Source organism: Erpetoichthys calabaricus, chromosome 17 (genome assembly GCF_900747795.2).
Source record: "Erpetoichthys calabaricus chromosome 17, fErpCal1.3, whole genome shotgun sequence".
NCBI classification, from domain to species: domain Eukaryota; kingdom Metazoa; phylum Chordata; class Cladistia; order Polypteriformes; family Polypteridae; genus Erpetoichthys; species Erpetoichthys calabaricus.
The window spans coordinates 36,567,900-36,589,789 of record NC_041410.2 but is presented as its reverse complement, the minus strand read 5'-3'; the positions used below and the strand labels follow the sequence as shown (position 1 = coordinate 36,589,789).

Here is a 21,890-nt window from a genome sequence, read left to right as displayed (position 1 = left end):
GCAGAAAGTCGGGGGGCGCAGTGTGATAAAAGTTGGAATATGACATCAGAGTCTCTGTTTACTATCAACATGTGACAGAAAGCCACTTTGAGGATCCTCTGGGATCGATGTGTTAGTGTCAATGTTTGATAAATGGTTCGATGTGGTAAAGCAAAATGCTGACATACAAATGCATTCGTGGTACTTTTATATTCAAGCGTAGCATATTCCCCATCATAATGTAAAAAACAATACATTTTAAAGGTCTCACATACCATCTATTTTTTTTTTTTGCACCTTCACAACAGCATTAGAATATATTGCAGCAAATTTGAGCCACAGAGAAAAAATTAAGAACATGGTGAAAGGTCTGTTTTTTGGAAATTTTGCCTTTATTCTCGAAATGTCCACTTTAACCTTGTAGTTTACTTTACCATTAAAGAAGACCGTCGTAAACATCATCTTAAAACCAACCCCGTTATTAATCACTACGTGCTTTCTGGGGCTTCCTCCTGAACTGACAGCAGCAATTTCCACACAGAACATGTCACATTTATGATATTCCACCTCTCTGAACAATTAGAATCTTTAGATTTCAACTTGATATCACTTTCATGATGAAATGCATTAAAGCATGTATGTTCCATTTTACAGATAAGTCATTAACTTCATTTAAATGATGAATACTGCTAATAATTACACATGTGGTGGCGGCATGGTGGCAGAGAGGTAGCGCTGCTGCCTCGCAAGGAGTCATGTTCCCTGTCTGGAGTTTGCATGTTTTCCTGGTGGGTTTCCACAGTGTGCTCTGATTTCCTTCCAAAGATATGCAGATTTGGGGATTTGGTGATGCTAAAATGATGCCAGTGTGTGTGTGTGCTTGTGTTCACCTTGCGATGAGCTAATACCCCATCCAGGAATTGTTTCTGACTTGTGCCCAATGCTTGCTAGAATGGGCGCATCTCTAGATTGATGGATGTAATCATTAAACATCCTTTTCAGAGATATTGAGGCAATGTGTCCTCAGAATTTAATGGGTGTTTCAGGCAATTCATAACACAGCAGAGCCGAACCTGTTCTCACCGTGATGATATCTCGCACTGCCACCTGGTGGAATCTTCCATATTAATGTAAAGTATACACGCAAGTATAAATGGTACAACACTTGCGTAGCAGTAGTGTCCGCTGGACCACACATCACATCGCGTGAAGTATAAACTTGGCCTAAATGCAGCATTGTGAAATGACAGCAATTAGTTTGGAATTTAAAAGGAAGTTACTCCAAGTTAGCTGAGTCAACAGACATCAATGATGCAGCTTTGTTACGCATTTTTATTAGTATGGTATTTGAGGATATGACCAAAGATAAAGAACTCTTTGGGATTTTGAATATTCAAACACAATGAAGACAATTTTTGTCATCTAAAGAGTTTGTTTACAAAATAAGATTATTAGAATTTACTTTAATATCCATAACTTCTGTCAATGTGCAATGATAAGTTGAATCAGTTGATTCAAAGGAGGATAAAATATTTCCCAATATCCTTCATTATCATGACATATAAAACCTATTAGGATTTTGTGCAGAAATGTTAAACATGAATTAGATGATGGACACAACTGTTCAATATGGGTAAGATATCTACAAAGATGCCTCTTGTGGCCATTTAAGAAGACTAATGGAAAGCACACAGATAGCAGATCACGGAGTTTCTTTACATTTTTATTAACACAGAATATAAGCAGGTTAAAAGTCAACAGTGGTGCAAAGATTTGGCATTTTAACTAACGTGACTGACATAGACAACAAACTTGATTTGGAGCTGCAAAGGAAAGACACAAACTTAACTGGTATGATCTGTGCAGTTAATACTTTCAAAGAAAAATTGGAATTCTTTGCTTTAAAGCTACAGAGTCATAACTTTGGAACTTTAAAACAGAGTATCAAGGTTGTAAAAAAATAAAAAATAAAAAACCTTTACATAGTTTAACACGGGTGGCACGGTGGCGCAGTGGGTAGCGCTGCTGCCTCGCAGTTGGGAGATCTGGGGACCTGGGTTCGCTTCCCGGGTCCTCCCTGCGTGGAGTTTGCATGTTCTCCCCATGTCTGCGTGGGTTTCCTCCGGGCACTCCGGTTTCCTCCCACAGTCCAAAGACATGCAGGTTAGGTGGATTGGCGATTCTAAATTGGCCCTAGTGTGTGGGTGTCCTGCGGTGGGTTGGCACCCTGCCCAGGATTGGTTCCTGCCTTGTGCCCTGTGTTGGCTGGGATTGGCTCCAGCAGACCCCTGTGACCCTGTGTTCGGATTCAGCAGGTTGGAAAATGGATGGATGGATGGATGGATGGATGGATGGATAGTTTAACACTGTATGCTATGTGGCGAAAATTCAAAATGTCATTTGAGACTGTGACAAACATTTCTAAGATGTATCTGATTGAAACTTTTCTTGTGTTTTTACCTTTGCAGCAAAAACAGTTAGCGATGCACAAACCACCAAAATGATTAATAATAATTATTTCACCTAGATTCATCCATGCTTGAAGATGGAATTTTATCACTCCAACATAACATTCAAATACAGCATAGGAAATGCATCCCGCTATGTGAAATGCGGTGCTTATTTAATAGCTTTTCTGATTCAACTTACTTATGTGAATCTGCAATTCCCTGCATGAACGTCAATGAAACAAATCAATTTTGTCTGATGACTACCTGGCAGCCTGTCTGAGAGTAGCTAATGGTGGCCACTCTCCTGAATATGCAAACCTGGATGACTCTTTTCTGTGCACATCATCAAAATAAGGTAAGGGTCACGGCTATTTTTCATGAAATGCTATGAATAATTGTATCTTTACTCTCTTAGACTATAGTTATCATATAACAAAAAAATTATTCAATAATTACATAGTATATACTAGCTCATACAAATGTATAAACTTATTATTTTTTATTTTACATATTGTAATATTTTAGGCTCTAGCAAAAAATGATAATTTAATGAAAAATTACCAATCAGTAGCTCTTGTTGTATTACCTATGTGGCAGATGACCACGGGGCACAGCCGGGACGCCCCTTTAGCATATGTTCCGGGGGAGCAAGCATGGGAGACCCAATATCTCCCCCTGCATGCTAAATGGCAGCCTCCCTGGGTTGCAGCAGTGCCTCGAACTCCCGCAGGGCTTCATGGGAGTTGCAGTTCGGTGCAGCCCTGTTGGGTTCCGCAGGCGCCGCCAGAGGGTGCTGTAGCGGGAACCGCTGGGCCCTTGTGGGCAGTATTTTCGCAACACCCAGAAGTGCAGCCAGGACTCGGCCATCAAGCACCTGGAGCACTTCCGGGTGCCTAATAAAAGGAGGCAGCGGCCACCAGTCAGGAGCCAGAGTCGGGAGGAGGAGGACAAGGTGGCCTGGGAGGAGTGGTGGAGGAAGAAGATTGGTGTGCTTCTATGTTCCTTATTTTGGTGTGCTTTGGGACTGTGTTAGGACTGAGGGACACGGGGAAGACGTGGACCTCAGCTGAAAAAAAAAAAAATCTTTTGTTGATTTTACACATGCCACCGTGTCAGTCTGTTCCGGGTCGGGCGCATATATAACACCTTTTTACATCTAATAGAAAAGTAGATCTTAAAATACAGAAGTGTGGGCACTCCAGTGTAAGAAATGTATACAGTGCATAGCACTCTAACTTTACTCACAAAGCCCATCTCAAATTAATGGCATATTCTCAATCTTGGAAAGTTTTATATGGTAGGGTTAGGAATGGTGCAAGACCACAGAATAATTGTAGCACAGTACAAGAGTGTGACAGTTGGCTTATGGAAAAAGAACATAAGTGAAAACCTTGGGAAAATTAAAAGGCAATAGTTGAGGCAATACTTGTAAGAAATGTTTTGGCACACTTGGGCATGGCACACATACAAAGATATTTTTCCATTGACAAAAAAAAAAGAGAAAAAACAATTCACAGCATTAGGGTGCTGCTTGAGGGGTGGGTGACGCTTCCCTGTACATCTATACATCTGAACATTATAAAGCTTAACTAATGCAGCTCATTACAGGGGCTCAGACAGCGCAAGATTAACATTTAAATAAATACAGCAAAATACATTACACTCAAGACAGACAGCCTTTTGTACTGAAATTTAAATGCTAAAGTTGGCCTCCCAGCTGTCCTTCATTGTAAGCTTAAATTTAGAAATGTGAAGTAAACACATTGTACTGGCATTCTACCAAGGGAACATCAATGTGCCGACAGCGTTGTAAACACCAGTCTGAATCAATTCTGTTGTCTAGAAGACAATCATTCACAGGGTAACCAGCTGTGTCTTATTTCTGAATGCCATTAATGTCTCACATGTTAACACAAACAAATATAAACATGCAAACTTTGCCAAAGTAAAATGTAGACTTTATTATACAGCATTATTAGCTATAATGACATTTATAACTCAGCATTAAGTTGACCTGATTTGGGTAAATGTGTAAATATACCAAATGTGGTCAATGTTTTTTTTTTGTTTGTTTTTCCCCTTAGTATATTTGAAGAATGAGGTGGCCTAGTGCCGTGGTAGTTAGCCCAGCTTTAAAGTGAGTATTGGTGTACTCGTCGACTATTACCTCATACAGGATTAATTCCTATATTATACCCAGTGCAGCCAGGACAGGCTCTGGCCACTTTTACCCTGAATTGGATTAAGTAGGTTCAATAATGGATAAATGGGCGGCACGGTGGGTAGCGCTGCTGCCTTGCAGTTGGGAGACCTGGGGACCTGGGTTCACCTCCCGGGTCCTCCCTGCGTGGAGTTTGCATGTTCTCCCTGTGTCTGCGTGGGTTTCCTCTGGGTACTCCGGTTTCCTCCCGCAGTCCAAAGACATGCAGGTTAGGTGTATTGGCGATTCTAAATTGTGCTTGGTGTGTGTGTGTGTGTGCCCTTTAGTGGGCTGGCACCCTGCCCGGGGTTTGTTTCCTGCCTTGCGCCCTGTGTTGGCTGGGTTTGGCTTCAGCAGATCCCGTGACCCTGTCATTAGGATATAGCAGGTTGGATAATGGATGGATGAATAATGGATAAATATTTGGATGGACATGTAAAAGGGGACTGAAACTGTGGGGCAAGACATTGCTAGAGCTGTTCTAGGATATGAAGAAAATATATATATAAGTACATTTTATGTTGTTTTTTAGGTTATAATTTGCCATTTCAAAATATTTTTAATTGATTGCTCTTGGCTTGCACCCTTGCTGGCTGTGATAGACTTCAAGTTCCCCAAGATGCTCAGGAAAAAGCACAGTTGGATTATGGATAGATAAGATGATAGATAGAATTATGGGTCAATGATTTAAGTAGGTGCAGTAATATATTACCGTGCTTTAGGCATCATAGCAACTTAGCCATTAACTGTTTATGTGTGTGTATGCTGGTAGACTGTTAACCAACACACAATGGAGACATGCTTTTTTTTTGCAAATATTGACTTAAAAATAGATTTCAAAAATGAGCAGAGGTATGAAGAATGTAAGAATACTATAGCCCTGAACGTTAACTTCACATTCAACAAAGCTGGAGTTCTGCAAGCTTGCTAAGGCTCCATAAGGTTGTTTTAATTGGTTAAACTACTGATATTTACAAGTTATACAGCTTCAGAAAAGTCCAATATGGGTCTAAGCTAAGAACAATACAAGGAGTAACAGTGAAAAAGCTGTATATGGAAGATGAGTATTATTTCAAAGCCAAATGTAACTTCTTCACTTTTGGGGTTCAAACAAAAACAAAATAAAAAAAAAAGAGCCAGAAAAATTCAAAATGGCTTTTTCCAAAATTGCTTAAAAGAGGTAGTTGTTAAACTGTCATGCGGAAACACCTAAAACATATTCGCTTATGTAAATACTTCTTTAGGACATTAGAACGTTCAAAACATTTAGACAAGAGCAGGCCATTCAGCTCAACAATGCTCACCAGTCCAATCCAATTAACTTATCCAAAATAACATCAAGTCGAGTTTTAAAAGTCTCTAAACTCCTTTTGTTTACCACACTACTGGTAACTTATTCCATGCCATCAATGGTTCTCTGTGTGAAGAAAAACTTATGTTTTTTTTTTACCTAATGTTTGTACAAAATTTACCCTTAACAAGTTCTTAACTATGTTTTTCCTGCACTCTTGATGAACTCATTTTAAAGTAACAGTCTCAATCCACTATATTAATTCCCTTTATAATTTTAAACACTTCAGTCATGTCTCCTCTTAATCGTCTTTTGCTTAAATTAACAACACTCAGCTCTTTTAATCTTTCCTCCTAATTCATCCCCTGTAGCCCTGGAATCAGCCTAGTTGCGCTTCTCTGGACTTTTTCTAGTTCTGCTATGTCCATTTTGTAGCCTGGAGACGAACACTACACACAGAATTCCAGATGAGGCCTCACCAGTGTGTTATAAAGCTTGAACAGAATCTCCTTGGACTTGTACTCTACACATTGTAGCCTTATATAACCTCTGTTAACTTGTCTGGCAGTTGACAGTGTTGAGTCCTTTTTGACTCCTAAATTCTTCTCATAAGGTGTACTTTTGATTTTCAGACCTCCCATTGTGTATTCAAATCTATCATTTTTACTTACTGCATGTAATACTTCACATTTACTTACATTAAATGTTATCTGCCACAGATCTGCCCAAGCCTGTTTTCTGTCCAGGTCCCTCTGTAATGATTCAACAGATTCTCAAATATCTGCCAATTCACCTAGGTTGGCAACATTCATAAACTAAACCAGCTTGTTACTTATATTCCAATCCAAATAATTTAAATATATTAAAAATATCAGTGGCCCTAGCACTGATCCCTGTAGGACACCACTCTTAACATCGGCCAATTCTGATATGGCACCTTGCACCATCACCCTCTACTTCTTTGTTGTTGTCCTCTCCATCCATATTCATGCGCCATTTTTTATGCAGCCAGCTTTTAGTATTTATAGGGTCTACTGTATGAATATTTATTTAAATATTGATTTGCACCATTGAAGTGGAAACATGGCTCTGTTTATTTAAATGGAAAAAAAGTAACTCATAGTTGTGCATATTTTATATTAGTAGTGAAGTGACTTGCGCTGTTTAAATAAAAATAGATTGAAGTCGTTTGATTAAATGAAAAAAATTGACTGCAACATCACCTGATACACCTTCCCACTCCACCCCCTGACAATGCTAGTAAGACCATCTGCCATTAGTGTTTGTTGTTACTTATTTATATACAGTACAGGGTGAGCCAAAAAGAAGTACCACATTTCAAACATTTATTCTACAAAAATGCTACAAGATAAAATAAATTTCATTACGACACAAGAAATGGTATACAAAATAGATTTATTTTCACTGTGTTTTTAAAATGATCTCTTCAAGGTGGTGGCCATCATTAGCGATAAACTCTTTGATACAATTTCTGAACACTCACATGACTCATTCAGCCATTTCAATGGGAATAGCGGTGATTTTGTGGCGAATAGCGTTATTGAGGGCTTCAAGGTTTCGAGGTGTTTGTATACCTATGACTTGAGATTGCCCCACAAGAAAGAATCACACGGAGTAAGATCAGGTGAATGTGAAGGCCATCCAATCAGCTTCCTCGGAAACATCTCCCCCAAAACTTGCATGGATGAGCTGTTTCTCCATCCAGTTAAAACTAGTCATCCGCCACATCCATTTCTTCCAGTTGGGGCTGCAAAAAAGTTGTCTAGCATTTCTCGTTTTGAAGTGACAGTGACTATTACTCCCCCCTCCTCAAAAAGTAAGTGCCTATAATGCGAAATTCTGCAACAGCGCACCTAACTGTAACACACTCACTGTGCAGGTGTCTCTGATAAAGTTCACGAGGGTTGGTTTCAGTGAAGGTTTTACTTATTTACACAACCATTCAAATGGAAATGTACCTCGTTGCTGCACATGACGATGGCATCTCGATGAACGGTTTGCAGAATGTTAGTACTCAAGTCTCTACGACCCTACCAGTCTCTCTGAGTGAGTTCCTGCACTACCATCATTTTGTATGGATGGAAATTAAGGTTCTCATGCAAAACCCTCCTCAAAAACGTGTCAGAAATGTCTAAGGTAGAAGCAAGTTTGTGCGCTGAACATCTAAGAGACTGCAAAATTGATGCCCTTACAGATGTTTTCAGGCGTTCATAGAGTCCAAGGACGGCCTGGAGATTTTTTATTCAATATTATACCCGTCTGTCTAAATTTAGCCACCCACTGAAGAATTGTTTTCCGATTTGGGACGTCACCGTTAGGAGGAATGCTGAAGTGTGTTTGGAAGGCGCATTGCGTAGTGATGATGGATTTGTCATGTCTGAAGAACGCTTCGACAGCAAAAGCACGGTGCACAGCGGATCAAGGCATGTTGCCAACTGAAAACTACAAGAGATCGCCTATCAAGGACCTCCACCCCAACCCACTTGGCTGCCTCTACCTTGCAGAATGACCTTGAGAAATGTGGTACAGTGATCCCTCGCTATATCGCGCTTCGCCTTTCGCGGCTTCACTCGATCGCGGATTTTATATGTAAGCATATTTAAATATATATCGCGGATTTTTCGCTGCTTCGCGGGTTTCTGCGGACAATGGGTCTTTTAATTTCTGGTACATGTTTCCTCAGTTGGTTTGCCCAGTTGATTTCATACAAGGGACGCTATTGGCAGATGGCTGAGAAGCTACCCAACTTACTTTCTCTCTCTCTCTCTCTCTTGCGCTGACGTAGGGGGGTGTGAGCAGGGGGGCTGTGTGCAGCTGCTTCCTGAAGGACATGCTGCACAGTGCTTCGCATACTTAAAAGCTCAAAGGGCACGTACTGATTTTTGACTTTGTTTTTCTGTGGCTCTCTCTCTCTCTTTTCCTGCTCCTGACAGAGGGGGTGTGAGCTGCCGCCTTCAACAGCTTTGTACCGGCGGTGCTTCGCATACTTAAAAGCCAAAAAGCCTTATTGATTTTTTTTTGACTGCTTGCTTTGTTCTCACAGTTTAAACTTTTGAAAAAGAGACAAATGTTTGTTTGCAGTGTTTGAATAACGTTCCTGTCTCTCTACAACCTCCTGTGTTTCTGCGCAAATCTGTGACCCAAGCATGACATTCTAAAAATAACCATATAAACATATGGTTTCTACTTCGCGGATTTTCCTATTTCGCGGGTGGCTCTGGAACGCAACCCCCGCGATGGAGGAGGGATTACTGTACTTCATTTTGGCTCACCATGTATTTTTTCTTGGTGTCCTACATGACACAGGACACAAATACTCTGTTGTAGTTTTCTTTAGTGAAAATTGTGAGAATTACTAAATGAACACTTTGCAATTGCTTTAGTTTTTTGTCTGGCACCCCCTGACTCACCTATACCAAACAACCCCAATGATATATAATGATATACTGTACCATTCAAATTGTCTCGATGTCTAGTTATGCAAAACATCATGCTTTTTGGGGCTTGTCCTCTCTTTTTGTTCCTCTAGAACTGAAAACCCCTCATTTTTATGGCATTTTTGGGCCATATTATGTACAGAACATTACACCTTTATGATAAAGTGTAAAGCAAAAGGTGTCTTCATTAAAAATGATCAGAAGGACTAGGAGTTGTACATGCCGCTTGAACGGGCCCCAAGGATTCACACCCTAATTGATATAGTACAAATGGAATATATTAACAGCATGGTATAATGAAATTCAATAATATTTTTCTCGGATGTCAATATTACAAAATTCCCAGTATGGCGCAAGACAGGAGTATGGTCTATAACGGTGCTGGTAGTGTTCATAAGTGGCTCATTAACCTGATCAATTGCCGGAAGGTGGAGATGTAAACAGGACATTAGCTGCGTGCCTTGCATCCCTAATAATGAAATGGATAAACCTTTGAAAGAGTGGAGGAAGTGTTTAAGTTGAGACTAAGCAGGATCAGTATTGCTAATTGTAGACTGTATTTTTTAAAATTCTTTAGTAGTCAAGTTGCCACATACATAACTCTGTGATTCACCCTGTCAGAAAGCTCTAAGTGGTTCAGTAGTAACAGTTTACTAGAATTCTGTTTAAATCCCAAAGCTCCTTGAAAGAACCCTGTTGGTGCAAAAGAAGCACGGTTAAGAGCCGGAGTGGATGAAATTTTGTTACCAGTTCTCGCAATCTTTGGTATGTTTGTTAAAGTTACATACCCAATTATAAATTGAGATGTCACAGACAAAGGGCCTTCAAGTTTTAACACTATTTTTGTTAAAAGACATTAAAGACAGAATTGTAATCTATGAGCAGTATTCTTGCATCACTTTTTTTAAAGATTTTTCAAATCAATATGTCCAGCACGTGGGATGGCATAATAAATAGATCTGTTGTGACGGTAAACTGACTTCAGTGGTCCAGAGCAGCAGAGATGTTACAGATACACAGATTCAGCTTGGCAGGCAGTGTGGTGTAGTATTTAAGGCTATGGACTTCAAACCCTCTCTGTTTAGTGCCCTTACGCTATTTGTTTTTATCCATATTTTTCTCTTGGTTTGGATTTTTTTTTTTTTGCATTTTATTGATTTTATTAAAATCAAATAACATTCCTCACAAACAAGTAAAGTGTTACAAAACTAGGTTTGAAACAAATCGACCCCCACCCATGAGAAAGAGAGCTAGGCCAGCAGAGTAAAACTTTTAAGCTAGTAAAATTAAGTAAAGAGATAAATTAATAAATGAGTAAAGGTAAATGGAGTAAAAGAGGGGAGAGAACACTGATTCCTCAATTTAAATGCTTATTCTAAAATGTTATTGATTAGATCCTGCCAGGTTTTGAAAACGTTTTGATCAGATCCTCTAAGTGCAAATTTAATTTTTTCCAGTTTCAAATCGTATATAACATCAGTTACCTACTGACTTAGAATAAGAGAGTTAGGATTCTTCCAGTTGAGCAACATAAGTCTACATGCCAGTAGAGTAGTAAAGGCAATTACAGTTGGTTTGTCCTTCTCCACTCTAAGCCCATCTGGAGGTACACCAAACACAGCTGTTAGTGGGTTAGGAGAGATTGGGACTCCAAGGCTGTCAGAAAGGCATTTAAAGATTTTGGTCCAAAATGATGTTAATTTGGTGCAGGCCCAAAACATGTGACCTGGTGAGGCTGGAACTTGATTGCAACGTTCGTAGGTTGGATCTTGCCCTGGAAACATTTTGGACAATTTTTAACAAGACAGGTGTGCTCGATATATAATTTTAAGTTGAATAATTGTATGGTTTTGCGCATATGGAGCTCGAGTGGATTCTCTGCATTGCTACTGCAAGAGTTGAATTTGAACCCTGGTCCAATGTGCACCTGGCATGTGTCTGAGTCTCATATCCTTCTGAGCTTATGCTTAAAAGCTGACACTGTTATTTTATTATTCACTATGATAAAATGTATTTCTTGTCCTTTATAGAACCCCTTAAGAGAAGTGCTATATTTATGGCATAACCTTTCTTCTATAATACTGTTTCCTGTTTTATACCCAGCTGGATCATAATATATATAGGCCATTGTTCTTTTCTCTTCATTGTGAAATTCACACATCTCCTAAAATAAGAATAAAAATAATACATTCAAAACGTCACGTACATCCTAAACAAACAGGACTATCAATCAAATTGTGGTCACCTAAGGTATCAACAACTGCCTTGTACTGTTAGCAATTAGGTGTAACCAATCATGTTAAAAGTTTTCTGAATTTGTAATGAATTCCTTTTAAAGAATAGTGACCTAACCAATGGATTGTATAAATAGAGCAGAAGGAGACACTTTTTCTTTTGCAAAAACACTGATATGATGCTTTTTGCCTCTTCGGAGATTTAGATAAAGAATAATGATTGACGCTTTCTCCTGCCTGTGTTTTATTGCTTAAATCGGGGCATTCCAGTTGGGGGGGGGGGGGGGGGGGGGGTGTCTGTATTCATAATTTTCTTCGACACTACCCTCCACTCCTTTTCTGAAATATTGAGTGAGAGATCCTTTTCCCACTTTGCTCTTGGATCTTTGAAACTGTAAAATAGTTTTATATATTACAGAGATGCTGTCTGAGTCCTCAAGACTGATTAATATTTTTTCTGGCATAGAGGGAGGTGGGAGGTGAGGAAAATTGGACAGGTTCTGTTTAACAAAGTTTTGAATTTGAATGTAGTGAAAGAAATGTGTTGCTGGAAAGTTAAATTTGGAGTGTAATTGTTCATAGGATGCCTAGACGTTGTCTATTGTGGGAAACAGCCTGGACACAGACAGACGGACATCGTTATGTCACCCAACACACGTTTATTTTACAAGTATTTACAGTAGTCAAAACACGCAAACCCAGTACCGCAGCACCAATCACCCCACAAGTCCAGGCCAACACACACTGCCTTTCCTCTCTTTATGCCGCCTCTTTCCTCTCCCAGATATCGTCCTCTTCCACCCGACTCCAGCCCTGAATGAAGGGAGGCGGCCCCTTTTATAGCGACCCGGATGTGTTCCAGGTGTGTCCGGGCAATCTTCCACCGACACGCCCCAGTGTGGCGGAAGTTCCGGATGCATCCCCGGAAGCACTCCAAGTGTCCCTGCTCCTCTTCCCCCCAGCACTTCCTGGTGTGGGGGAAGTGCTGAGGTCCAGGGCTCTCCAGGCATTGGGACACCCCCTGGCGGTGACCATGGGCCCCTACAGGGTTGAGCTTCAAAGCTCTGTACCCGTGGTCCCCTTTCAGCAACCAGGGCGGTCACCCCCTCGTGGTCTGGAGGAGGCGTGAGCCCTCCTCCGGTCCTCTTGGGTGTCCCTGCTGGGTACCACCCCCAGCCGCGTGCCAAACTATGCACAGATCTCTAAGTGATTTAATTACGAAAGTTTTCCAGACATTAAAAACTATATATGTTTGAAAGGGTGGGAAAAGGTGGTTCTCGTGCAGAGGTGCCACAGATAAAAGCTTCTCTTCCTACATTGGTTACATATTCTGAGTGAATGAAGCACAATTGGGTTGTTAGTATATTGGCGATGACTTGTACTTATTGGGGTACAAAGCAAGGAATATAAAGAACTACTGCCGAATTTTATTTCAATTGCTGACCAAGCCTGTGTATGTTCATCTATTTGTGTCCATGTCCAGGTTTTTATAGCTTGTATATTTGCTGCTCAGTAATAAAATTAAAAGTTAGGTGGAGCCATGCCACCTTCCGCCTTAGGTCTTTGTAGGGTCGCCTTTTGGATATGTGGATGTTTTGAATTCCAAATAAATGAAGTGATGATTGAATCTACTTTCTTAAAGAATGATTTATTGATGTATATTGGGATGTTTTCAAATAAAAAACAAGCTTAGGAGGGATATTCATCTTAACAATGTGATATAAAGGGTAGACCATCTATGCAAGTCTTGCTTAATTTTTCCATACTGTTTGGATTTCTTAATATAAGAGATGGTTTTGAGTTCACTTAGAGAAAGCTACCTGCACAGGCTTTTTACGTCGGTCTTTACTGAAACCAAGGAAGCCCACTATAACATCCCACCTAAATCTGTATTTTTTCCCTATATGTCTGAACCAGTATTTAAATGAGAAAGTGTTTGAAGAAATTAGCATTTTCCATTTTTTACCAGCCTGCTTAAACGCTACTGCTTACCCTTTCTTTTGTATTTTTTTCCTGTGGTTGAGTTGAAAAGGCATCTGACTTCATACAATTTATTAGAGATTTAAGCCAGCAGAGAGTAAAGGTTTGCCTGATGTATAATGTCAGTGAAAAAAACAGCACAGTACAACACTGATTTTTGAAGTGTTTAAACAATTCCTTCACGCCCTTTTCGTAAGAATGCACACACGCACCTCGTTGCTTTATCACATGTGACCTAAAACCAGTCCATTTGCAGCAACTAAATATTCTGTCTGCTGTGTTCACAGGCAAGTAGCATTACAAAATGATAAAGCAATTTGATTAAACGCATAAATCAGAAGTCCATACTATTTATTTTGTCAGCTTTCTATAAATAAGTAAGCTTATAGACACCCCTGAGGCACTACTGATGAACTTAAAATGCTGCATTTTATTGATAAGGAACTTTGAAAGCAAGAAAAAAAATTGCCCCTGTAACTAGACATCTGCACTATCCGATTTCAATTGACAAGCAAATCTGTTTCCAGTCCAAATAAACAGTTTAATAAAAATAAAAGAGGCAGATCAATTCTTCTGCATGTACATGTGAAAATAATGAAAGGGGACTCCAATAAACAAATGAGACAAGGCATCAGATCTAGTGTATTAAGACTTAGACTGCAAGGACATTCATTTGTATGCTTCATGCAGACTTAATTCAGGCTTTTTTTGATTAAATGTTCTTCTCTTGTCTAACTCACACAATTGCTATTTTAGAGCAAACAATTGAATATTCTCCAATTCTCCAATATACTGGTACTGGCCTACTTGCCTGAATATTCAGTTTTATCAAGTAGCCATATAAGAGGACCTCCTGCTTCATGAGTATAGAATTAAATCAAAGGTTCTGAAGTGTCAAGGTAACAATAAAGGTCATAATTCATTACAATTTCACTGAAAAGTACTAAAGTACGTACTCTCAGGCAGCCAAGAACTAATGGCCCCTTTCTAAATAAGGTAAAAAAACATAACAGCACTGTTATCCTCACAGGCTCCTTGCTTTTAGAGTGCCTTGTGTCCTCTTTAAAGCTTTCTGGCATAGCTGCTAAATTCTACTCTCTTTTTAATAATGCTTATGTATCACGTTTAGTTTCTTTAAAGGGAAGATGCTGCAGAATTCTTCAGAAGCACTTCATGAAACCAGATTGTTTTATCCTTTGGAGACCGTTGGTAATAATATGTGGCAACTTTGATTTTTTTTTTATTTGCAGTACTTGGAAATTAACTGAAGTTTCTGAACACTGAAATATGGCAGTTGGCTTAAAAGGAAGCTTGATATGCTATCTTGAAAACCTATTTTATCGGTAACTGTAAAAATAAAAAACACAACTTAAACTTTATATACACATAGAAAAAATAAGAAGGCATACTCTCGTAGTGCTTCTGAACCTGAAATGACTTCACTGAGACTATAAGTTAAAGGAAAACAAATGTTTTTATCAAACCATAAAGGAATGAAGAAACTAAAAACAAATAATCAAAGCTCTGTTCTTGCTCTGCATGTGACTACACATTTATCTTTCTCTGTCAGCCAAGTGTTCTGACCGGTTCACAATCTCACAAAGATGCACAACTCATGACTTTTTTTCATCTTCATTCCCCCTGCTCTCATTGTATTGTAGCCCGTTATCATCCTGACAGTGCTTGCCACCAGCTCTCTTCCCTACTTTATACCCATTGGGTTACTGGTAAGCCTTTAAATTCCAAATTAATGTTATTTCTGGGACAATCTTCAGAACAGCTTCTGGGATCAGGATTGCTTTTTAAACCTTATTCATAGAACTTCTTCTGGGCAGCTCCAGGTATCTCCACACCACTGAGCCCCAGCACCTATTTAACAAATTAATTGTTTTCCAAAATAGCGTAGGCGTCTGATTATACTAAGCTGGATCTCCTTGTTGTTTCCAATCAAGCAGAGGAGATACTGTATCTTCTTCCACTGTGTCTTCCATTTTTTCATTCTTTAATTTCTATACCCACAATGTAACTATTTCTACAGCAGTCTCTCCTTAAACCATCCCATGACGTTGTGGCAGATGGTCGGCAGCTCAACCCGGCTGGGACGCCCCTGAGATGGAAGGATGAGGGAAGGCAGCTTTTTCAGGACACTGCCTCCCCCAAAAAGCTAGATGGCAGCACCCCTGGAGTGTAGCGGTGCCCCAGATTCCCACAGGGCATCCTGGAACTTGGAGTCTGGTTTCTCAGCCCTGTTGAGTGCCGCCAGGGGGAGCTGTGAAAGGACCTGGGGAGCCATGCTTCCCTTGCAGCCCGGAAGTACTTGGAAGTCATGAGGACAGAAGCCCCAAAGTACTTCCGGGGCTGATTAAAGAATTGGGATTCTCCATCTGACCCAGAAGTGCTGGCAAGTCACGTGGGAGGAAGAACATTTTAAAGGACTGTGTAGCACCCAGTAAGCAAGCGGAGTCGGGAGGAATGTGACAGAGCTTGCTAGGAGGTGTGGAGGAGAGATTGTGTTTATTAATTGTGATATTGCCTGTTTATTGTGGCTTGGGTGCTTTGGAGGCACTGCTTAAAGAAAGAAGCATTAAAATACTTTGTGGTGCTTTTACCCTGTGTCCTAAGCATCTGTCTGTTGGGTTTAAGGGGCGACAGTGACCCCTAGCGTTCTTACAACGTATATTCCTTTCAGTACTTGCATATCATTCCTACCAGTGCGTGTTTCATTCTTTTTCTTTGAGGTACTGTCAAATCCTGTTCCCGCCATGTACAAGCTCCTCTGGCTCACATGAAAACTTTGAAGTACTGAGGCAAATCTTTTATATTACAAATAATCTTTCAAAAAGAATTCTAAAATCCCTTTTATACCAACTGTACATGCTAAGAATCATAAACTATCCAAAGAAAATCCTCTATAATTGCTTGTTATATTTATTAATTTTATTGCATGGTGTAAACTCTATTGCATAAGTAAATGAGAGTCTTGCTTGACAATATTTGATGCTAACTATGCTTGAACTGAAGCACCAAGAATGACTTGGAAGATAATGCAGATTGTCCACCCAAAAAAAACATTTGCTTAACTGAACACTTCAACATTCTTCTTTACACAAAACAAAGGGACTTTAAGTTATCATTTAAAGACAAACATGAAAGTAAGTTAAGCATCCGAACTGAATTACATTTTAACTTTTTGTCTTAGGTTGTGATTTGAGTATAATTACTCATCATCTGAATGTCATGTCCTTCAATTGCAGTTGGCTTCTGATTTTGCGCAGAGCTACCGTATAATCCGCAAACTTTCAGAATCACACAAAAACAACTGGTATGCCAGAAAGGGACTCACGTGCCATTGATCACACCATCTGGATTAAGCATAGGGATGATCTTGAAAATGTAGGTCTCACGCAGCATCATAGCTGCGGGATCATTGCTGCACAAGAACTCCAGTGTACCTTTCATTACCCAGCTGGCATTACTCTCCCCAGGGTGAACACGAGCTGTCAATACTACATAGGGGCGATTACCTGAAAAAAAATGTGAAAATGTGACATATTTATTTTTTTCTGCTGCAATCCATCTGAAAGCTATTGGGGTGTGTTTTATTCTAGTCCCTGATATTTTTATGGTTTACACCCCTGCATATTGTAAGTATCCCAAGTTATGACATACTGTAAGTGGAAAGTTAATCTTCAGCAAAATCATCCTACAATTTCAATCATTTAAATTGTTAACAACATAATTGCTTTAAGTAAATTAATTTCATTTTCAATTTCAAATATTGAAGATCCCTATAGAAAACCTTAGTCTTGTATAATTTTGAGAAGATACATTTTTTTTTCTGTTTTATGCAGTAATGGCCAAATCACCAGAAAGTGGCACCAACTCACACCACCTCTGACACAACACAAGTGCAAACTGCCTACCTTTATTATATTTACTAGATGATAACCCACCCCCATTATTTTATGGTGTGTTTTATAATCTCATAGCAAATAAATGTAGCAAGTTGCAGAGAATTAGTTTTGGCTGGTAGCCCTGAACTTGTCTTGGGGTATAAATGATTCAACTCTCACATTTCAGAAAAACAGATAATGAATTGCATTCAAAGAAATACATGGCTGCACAGTAAGGCACTCAATCTGGACTCAGGCTCAGGTCTTCCCTAGAACATGTCTCCAGAGAGGCTCCCCATTTGAACTTTCGACACCCGCTGCCTCATGGCAAGTCACTACTACTGCTGGCCCTCCAGCTCCAGAAAATCACTCAGCCAGAGTGACCCACTTCACCAACCCTGAATGCTGGCCGTATGCTTACCGTATATACTCGTGTTTAAGTTCTCCCGCATATAAGTAGGGGCTTGATTTTACAATATAATTTCCGGTATTTTGTAATGTCGGTCATATAAGTTGAATGCGGAAAACTCACGCTATTGGTCCAAGGGATTATGATATGCTAACACCCACCTGAGAGAGTAACCACGGAGCACACTGGCTTTGTTTTTCTATGTATTGTGCCTACGTGAATACACGGTAATACCGAACTATTCAGAAGCGACGTTTGCACTGATTTGTGTTTTTTGTATCTCACACCCTCATACACCTTTATTATAAGAGCATCCCTTATCTACGATGGAGCATTCGATCAGAAGAAAATATAAAGCTGATTTTAAATTAAAAGTCGAGGTGGCGAAAGAAATTGGTAACTGTGCTTCTGCAACAAAATTCAATGTGTCTGGTGCGATATGGGAGGAAGCAAAAAGATGTAAAAAAAAATAATAACATTAAGTGTCGTATTTTTGAATGGGCATATAAGTCGGGTCTGATTTTATGATCGATTTTGTGGGTTTCAAGACCTGACTTATATGCAAGTATATACAGTAATTTCAGGGGCTCTCATCCAGGATGACTGTCTCCTCTCTGTCTCTCTCTATCAAACTCGCTTACCGTTCACCCCAACACCGACTTGCTCACTCACTCTTGCCTTCTCTCTTCATCTCTTAACCACCTTCTTTTCTTTTGATCTGGCTTTTTTCTTTTGATTCCTCCCTTTTGAAACCTCCAGCCTTTTTCCTGTCTTTTTTCCATTTCTTTTTTCTTTACCTTCTGATTCTTCCATTCTTTCTTTCCTTCTCGTGCTGGCCCGTTCTTAGGAATACATTAATTTATTAATATATTGATAGATTTTCATTTTGTGTGATTTTCATAGGATTTTTTAAGTAATATTTATCATTACTGGAACTGGTAGAATGATACATTGCAAAACACAGTGTCTCTTCCTTGCTACCTCGTGTGAGGTTTCCTGGAATCCATAGCCTTCCTAGGCTACACACCAATGTCACTGGTCCCACTCCAAACTTCCACAGCTCCCTGTAGGCAGCATAGTGATTTTTCTGCCACGTCCTCTACCTGCACATTCACACCACTGACTTTCCTCAACTTTGTGGGCTGATCCCAGCCAGGATCCCTCCCGAGAGCACCAGTGGCCACGAGCCCAGACCAATGAATTGGATGAGTAATCATCTCTCTTTCTCTCGCTCTCTCACTCACTCACTCACAGGTTCAGCCTTTTCTGATAGTATGTCTCTCCAAGGTCTGTGATATCCCCACTAAAAATTTCATGTCAAAAGCACCACTAATTAAAACAAGGAAAGATAATTAAGACAATAAAAGCTGCACTAAAACTAACATTTGTTTAGGTTGTAGAATTATTGTGTGCTTACAGTAATTGATTTGCTGTAATGAATACTAGCTGACCAATGAATTGCTGGGATCAGAATTAGAAAATATTGTCTATATCCAGAATATCAAGTTCAAGCAGCCAGAATGCTTCTTACAGCAAAGGGGGAGGTGAGATTTCTGCTGCCCTAATTTCTTTATTTAATTAATCACGTGGCTTCTTCTAATTAGACAATTACTCAAGTGTGTTTTAACAGGGTAATTTTAAACTGCTCTTCTCTTTCTATTTAAGGGTAAGAAGAGAAAAGCTTGAAATCACTTTCTAAAGGTACGAAGAAAAGGAGCTATTTGGAGGTCAACTTGATTAAGAGTTAGCTCCTGCCTTCAGATGTGTTTCTTTAGAAAGCCAGAGATCAAGCAGTGTGCAAAGAGATCCTTTGTATCGGGTAGAAAGTAGAACGTCATTAGCAAGAAAAAAATTATATTTATAATTTATAAGGATAGTCAAATCGCAACCACTTTTTTTGTTGAACAGATAATAACTTGATGATTTTTCATCTGGGGTGGTAATCACAGCAAATGATAATTTTCATTCAGTACATAATTATAGTAATGAAGCTAAAGCAGAATAGAAACCAGTCAACACGTGATTGAGAGACTCTGTTTAAGAAAGACAAATTTCACAATGTACTGCATACATCTTGCAGCCCTATTACTATACAACAAAACTGCCAATTTGTGTTATAGTTCTCCTGCGCTACCTTATATTAGAAAACACACATAGATGTGAAAAATGTACTGTTTAAACTCTATAAAGATTAAAGAACAAATGTCCTACCTATATTGCAGTATTAATGATCTGACTTTTTTTTAAAGTTGTGGTGCTACAGGAAATTTGTTTTGAATGCCCCTCTTCAATGAAGTACATTGTTTTAGACAGAACTACAGAAATAATCAGGTTTATAATGAAACTAATGAAAGGCCTGTTTAATAAAACAAGCACAATGGTACAATGCCAGAACAGGAAGAGAATGGAAATAAAAAATTAGAAAAGGAAATATGTATGTTATCATGCTATTAGGATTGCATAACATACCATGTCTACTAAAGGCAGAAACATTTGCTAGAGCAGTATCCATGTTATTGGAAGTGTGAGAATTTCTTCATCGTATATTTAATTTGTATTATTATTAATTTGTCTATTTTACGGATTGGGATGTTAAAAACTAAATCTGTTTCTTTGTATACAATGTTTTTGGTAAACTGTGTTCTTTTTTTTAGCTGGATATAATGCAGCACTATGGTAAACGTCACTATTAATCTTAAAACAAGGCCGGCCAAAACTTTGTGGAGATGCAATCCTGGCACCCATAGATACAAAAGTTATGTTTTCTATAACATTTTTTGAATATTTATGGAGTCCAGTCATTAACTATAAGATCAAACTGTCTGTTCTCTGTGCTTCTTCTTACTTTTTGTTCTTCAGACATTGCAGCCTTTACTCTTTCTTTGTGCTTCTCGTTGTTTGTTGTTGACTGGACATTTTAGTCTTTACCTTCCATTTTCTTTGTGCTTCATGCTGTGTCTGCTTATTCAACATTCTAGCTCTCTTATTTCCTCGTTCTGCCCTTCATTTTTTTTAACTTGGTTTCATGATCTATTCGCTCTTCATCTGAAGAAGAATTCAGTTTAGGTTTTATTAATTCCGAAGGGGATTTATTCAAAGTAACTACTTTTTTAAACTATATTATTTTGGACAGCAGATGACCACTGCAATGTTACGCCTGGACACTGATTGTTGCCAGAAGGTTTGTGATTTACGGCCAGGCATGAATGGATGCCATACGGTTTAACATGTTACACTCGCACACTGACGAATGCTGGATTTTTATTTTTTAGTTTTCTATAAAGATTGGAGAAAAGATTATATAGTGGTTATAAAATAGTGTATTAAAATTATGTAATGTAAGTTCAGTCCATATGTTTACTTTTTGTGTAAATTGTTTTATATACCTTTAGCGCCAGTGAGTAAACTTTCTGTTAAAGTTAAATATGTAAAGTGAATAAGTGAGGTTACTACTATTCTGAGAAATAGAGTTTTGGGTGTCGTTGGATACACCACAGTCTCAGCTATTCCAGTGGTGTGAGTTTTGCAAGGTATGACCCACTCAGAAAGAGTCAACCCCGAATTCCCAGGTAGTTCAAACCAGGAATGGTGGTTATGTTGACAGATAATGTTGGTTTTCTCAAGACTGCTTCATCGTACATACACACGTGAGGGCTCGTTTTGCTCAGAAGAAACTGCTGTAATTGCTGATTTGTTACTTGTATATTTTTTCTGTTGCTTTGTGGAGTTATATGTGAGTGCACACGGAAATGCAGACGCGAGATGTGATCAAGGCATCTATTGAAATCTACTGCTCGAGACCTTTTGATTGATGTATAACACTTGGGTATTCCTTATACAGAAACATTACTGGGCTGGATTTCATTTTTTTATTTTGATGACATGCATGACGCAGAACAGTTATGATTTCACGCCAGATTAAAAGTCAACTGCACATACTGCAACAATGTGATCACTAGAAGTGTGTAGTAGATACCCGTACCTTTCGAATGAGGC

At 39.1% G+C, this 21,890-nt stretch overlaps 1 protein-coding gene across 2 annotated transcripts in view; it reads right to left on the bottom strand.

The window, feature by feature from the left end:
- The window catches only part of LOC114668153 (cytosolic carboxypeptidase 4), an 890,538-nt gene that overhangs the window by 361,133 nt on the left and 507,515 nt on the right, over positions 1-21,890 (bottom strand). For both annotated transcript variants that reach the window (XM_051920839.1, XM_051920840.1), the window contains one exon: positions 16,936-17,116. In XM_051920839.1, the coding sequence (XP_051776799.1) occupies positions 16,936-17,116 (181 nt within the window). The remainder of the gene's footprint in view (positions 1-16,935; positions 17,117-21,890) is intronic.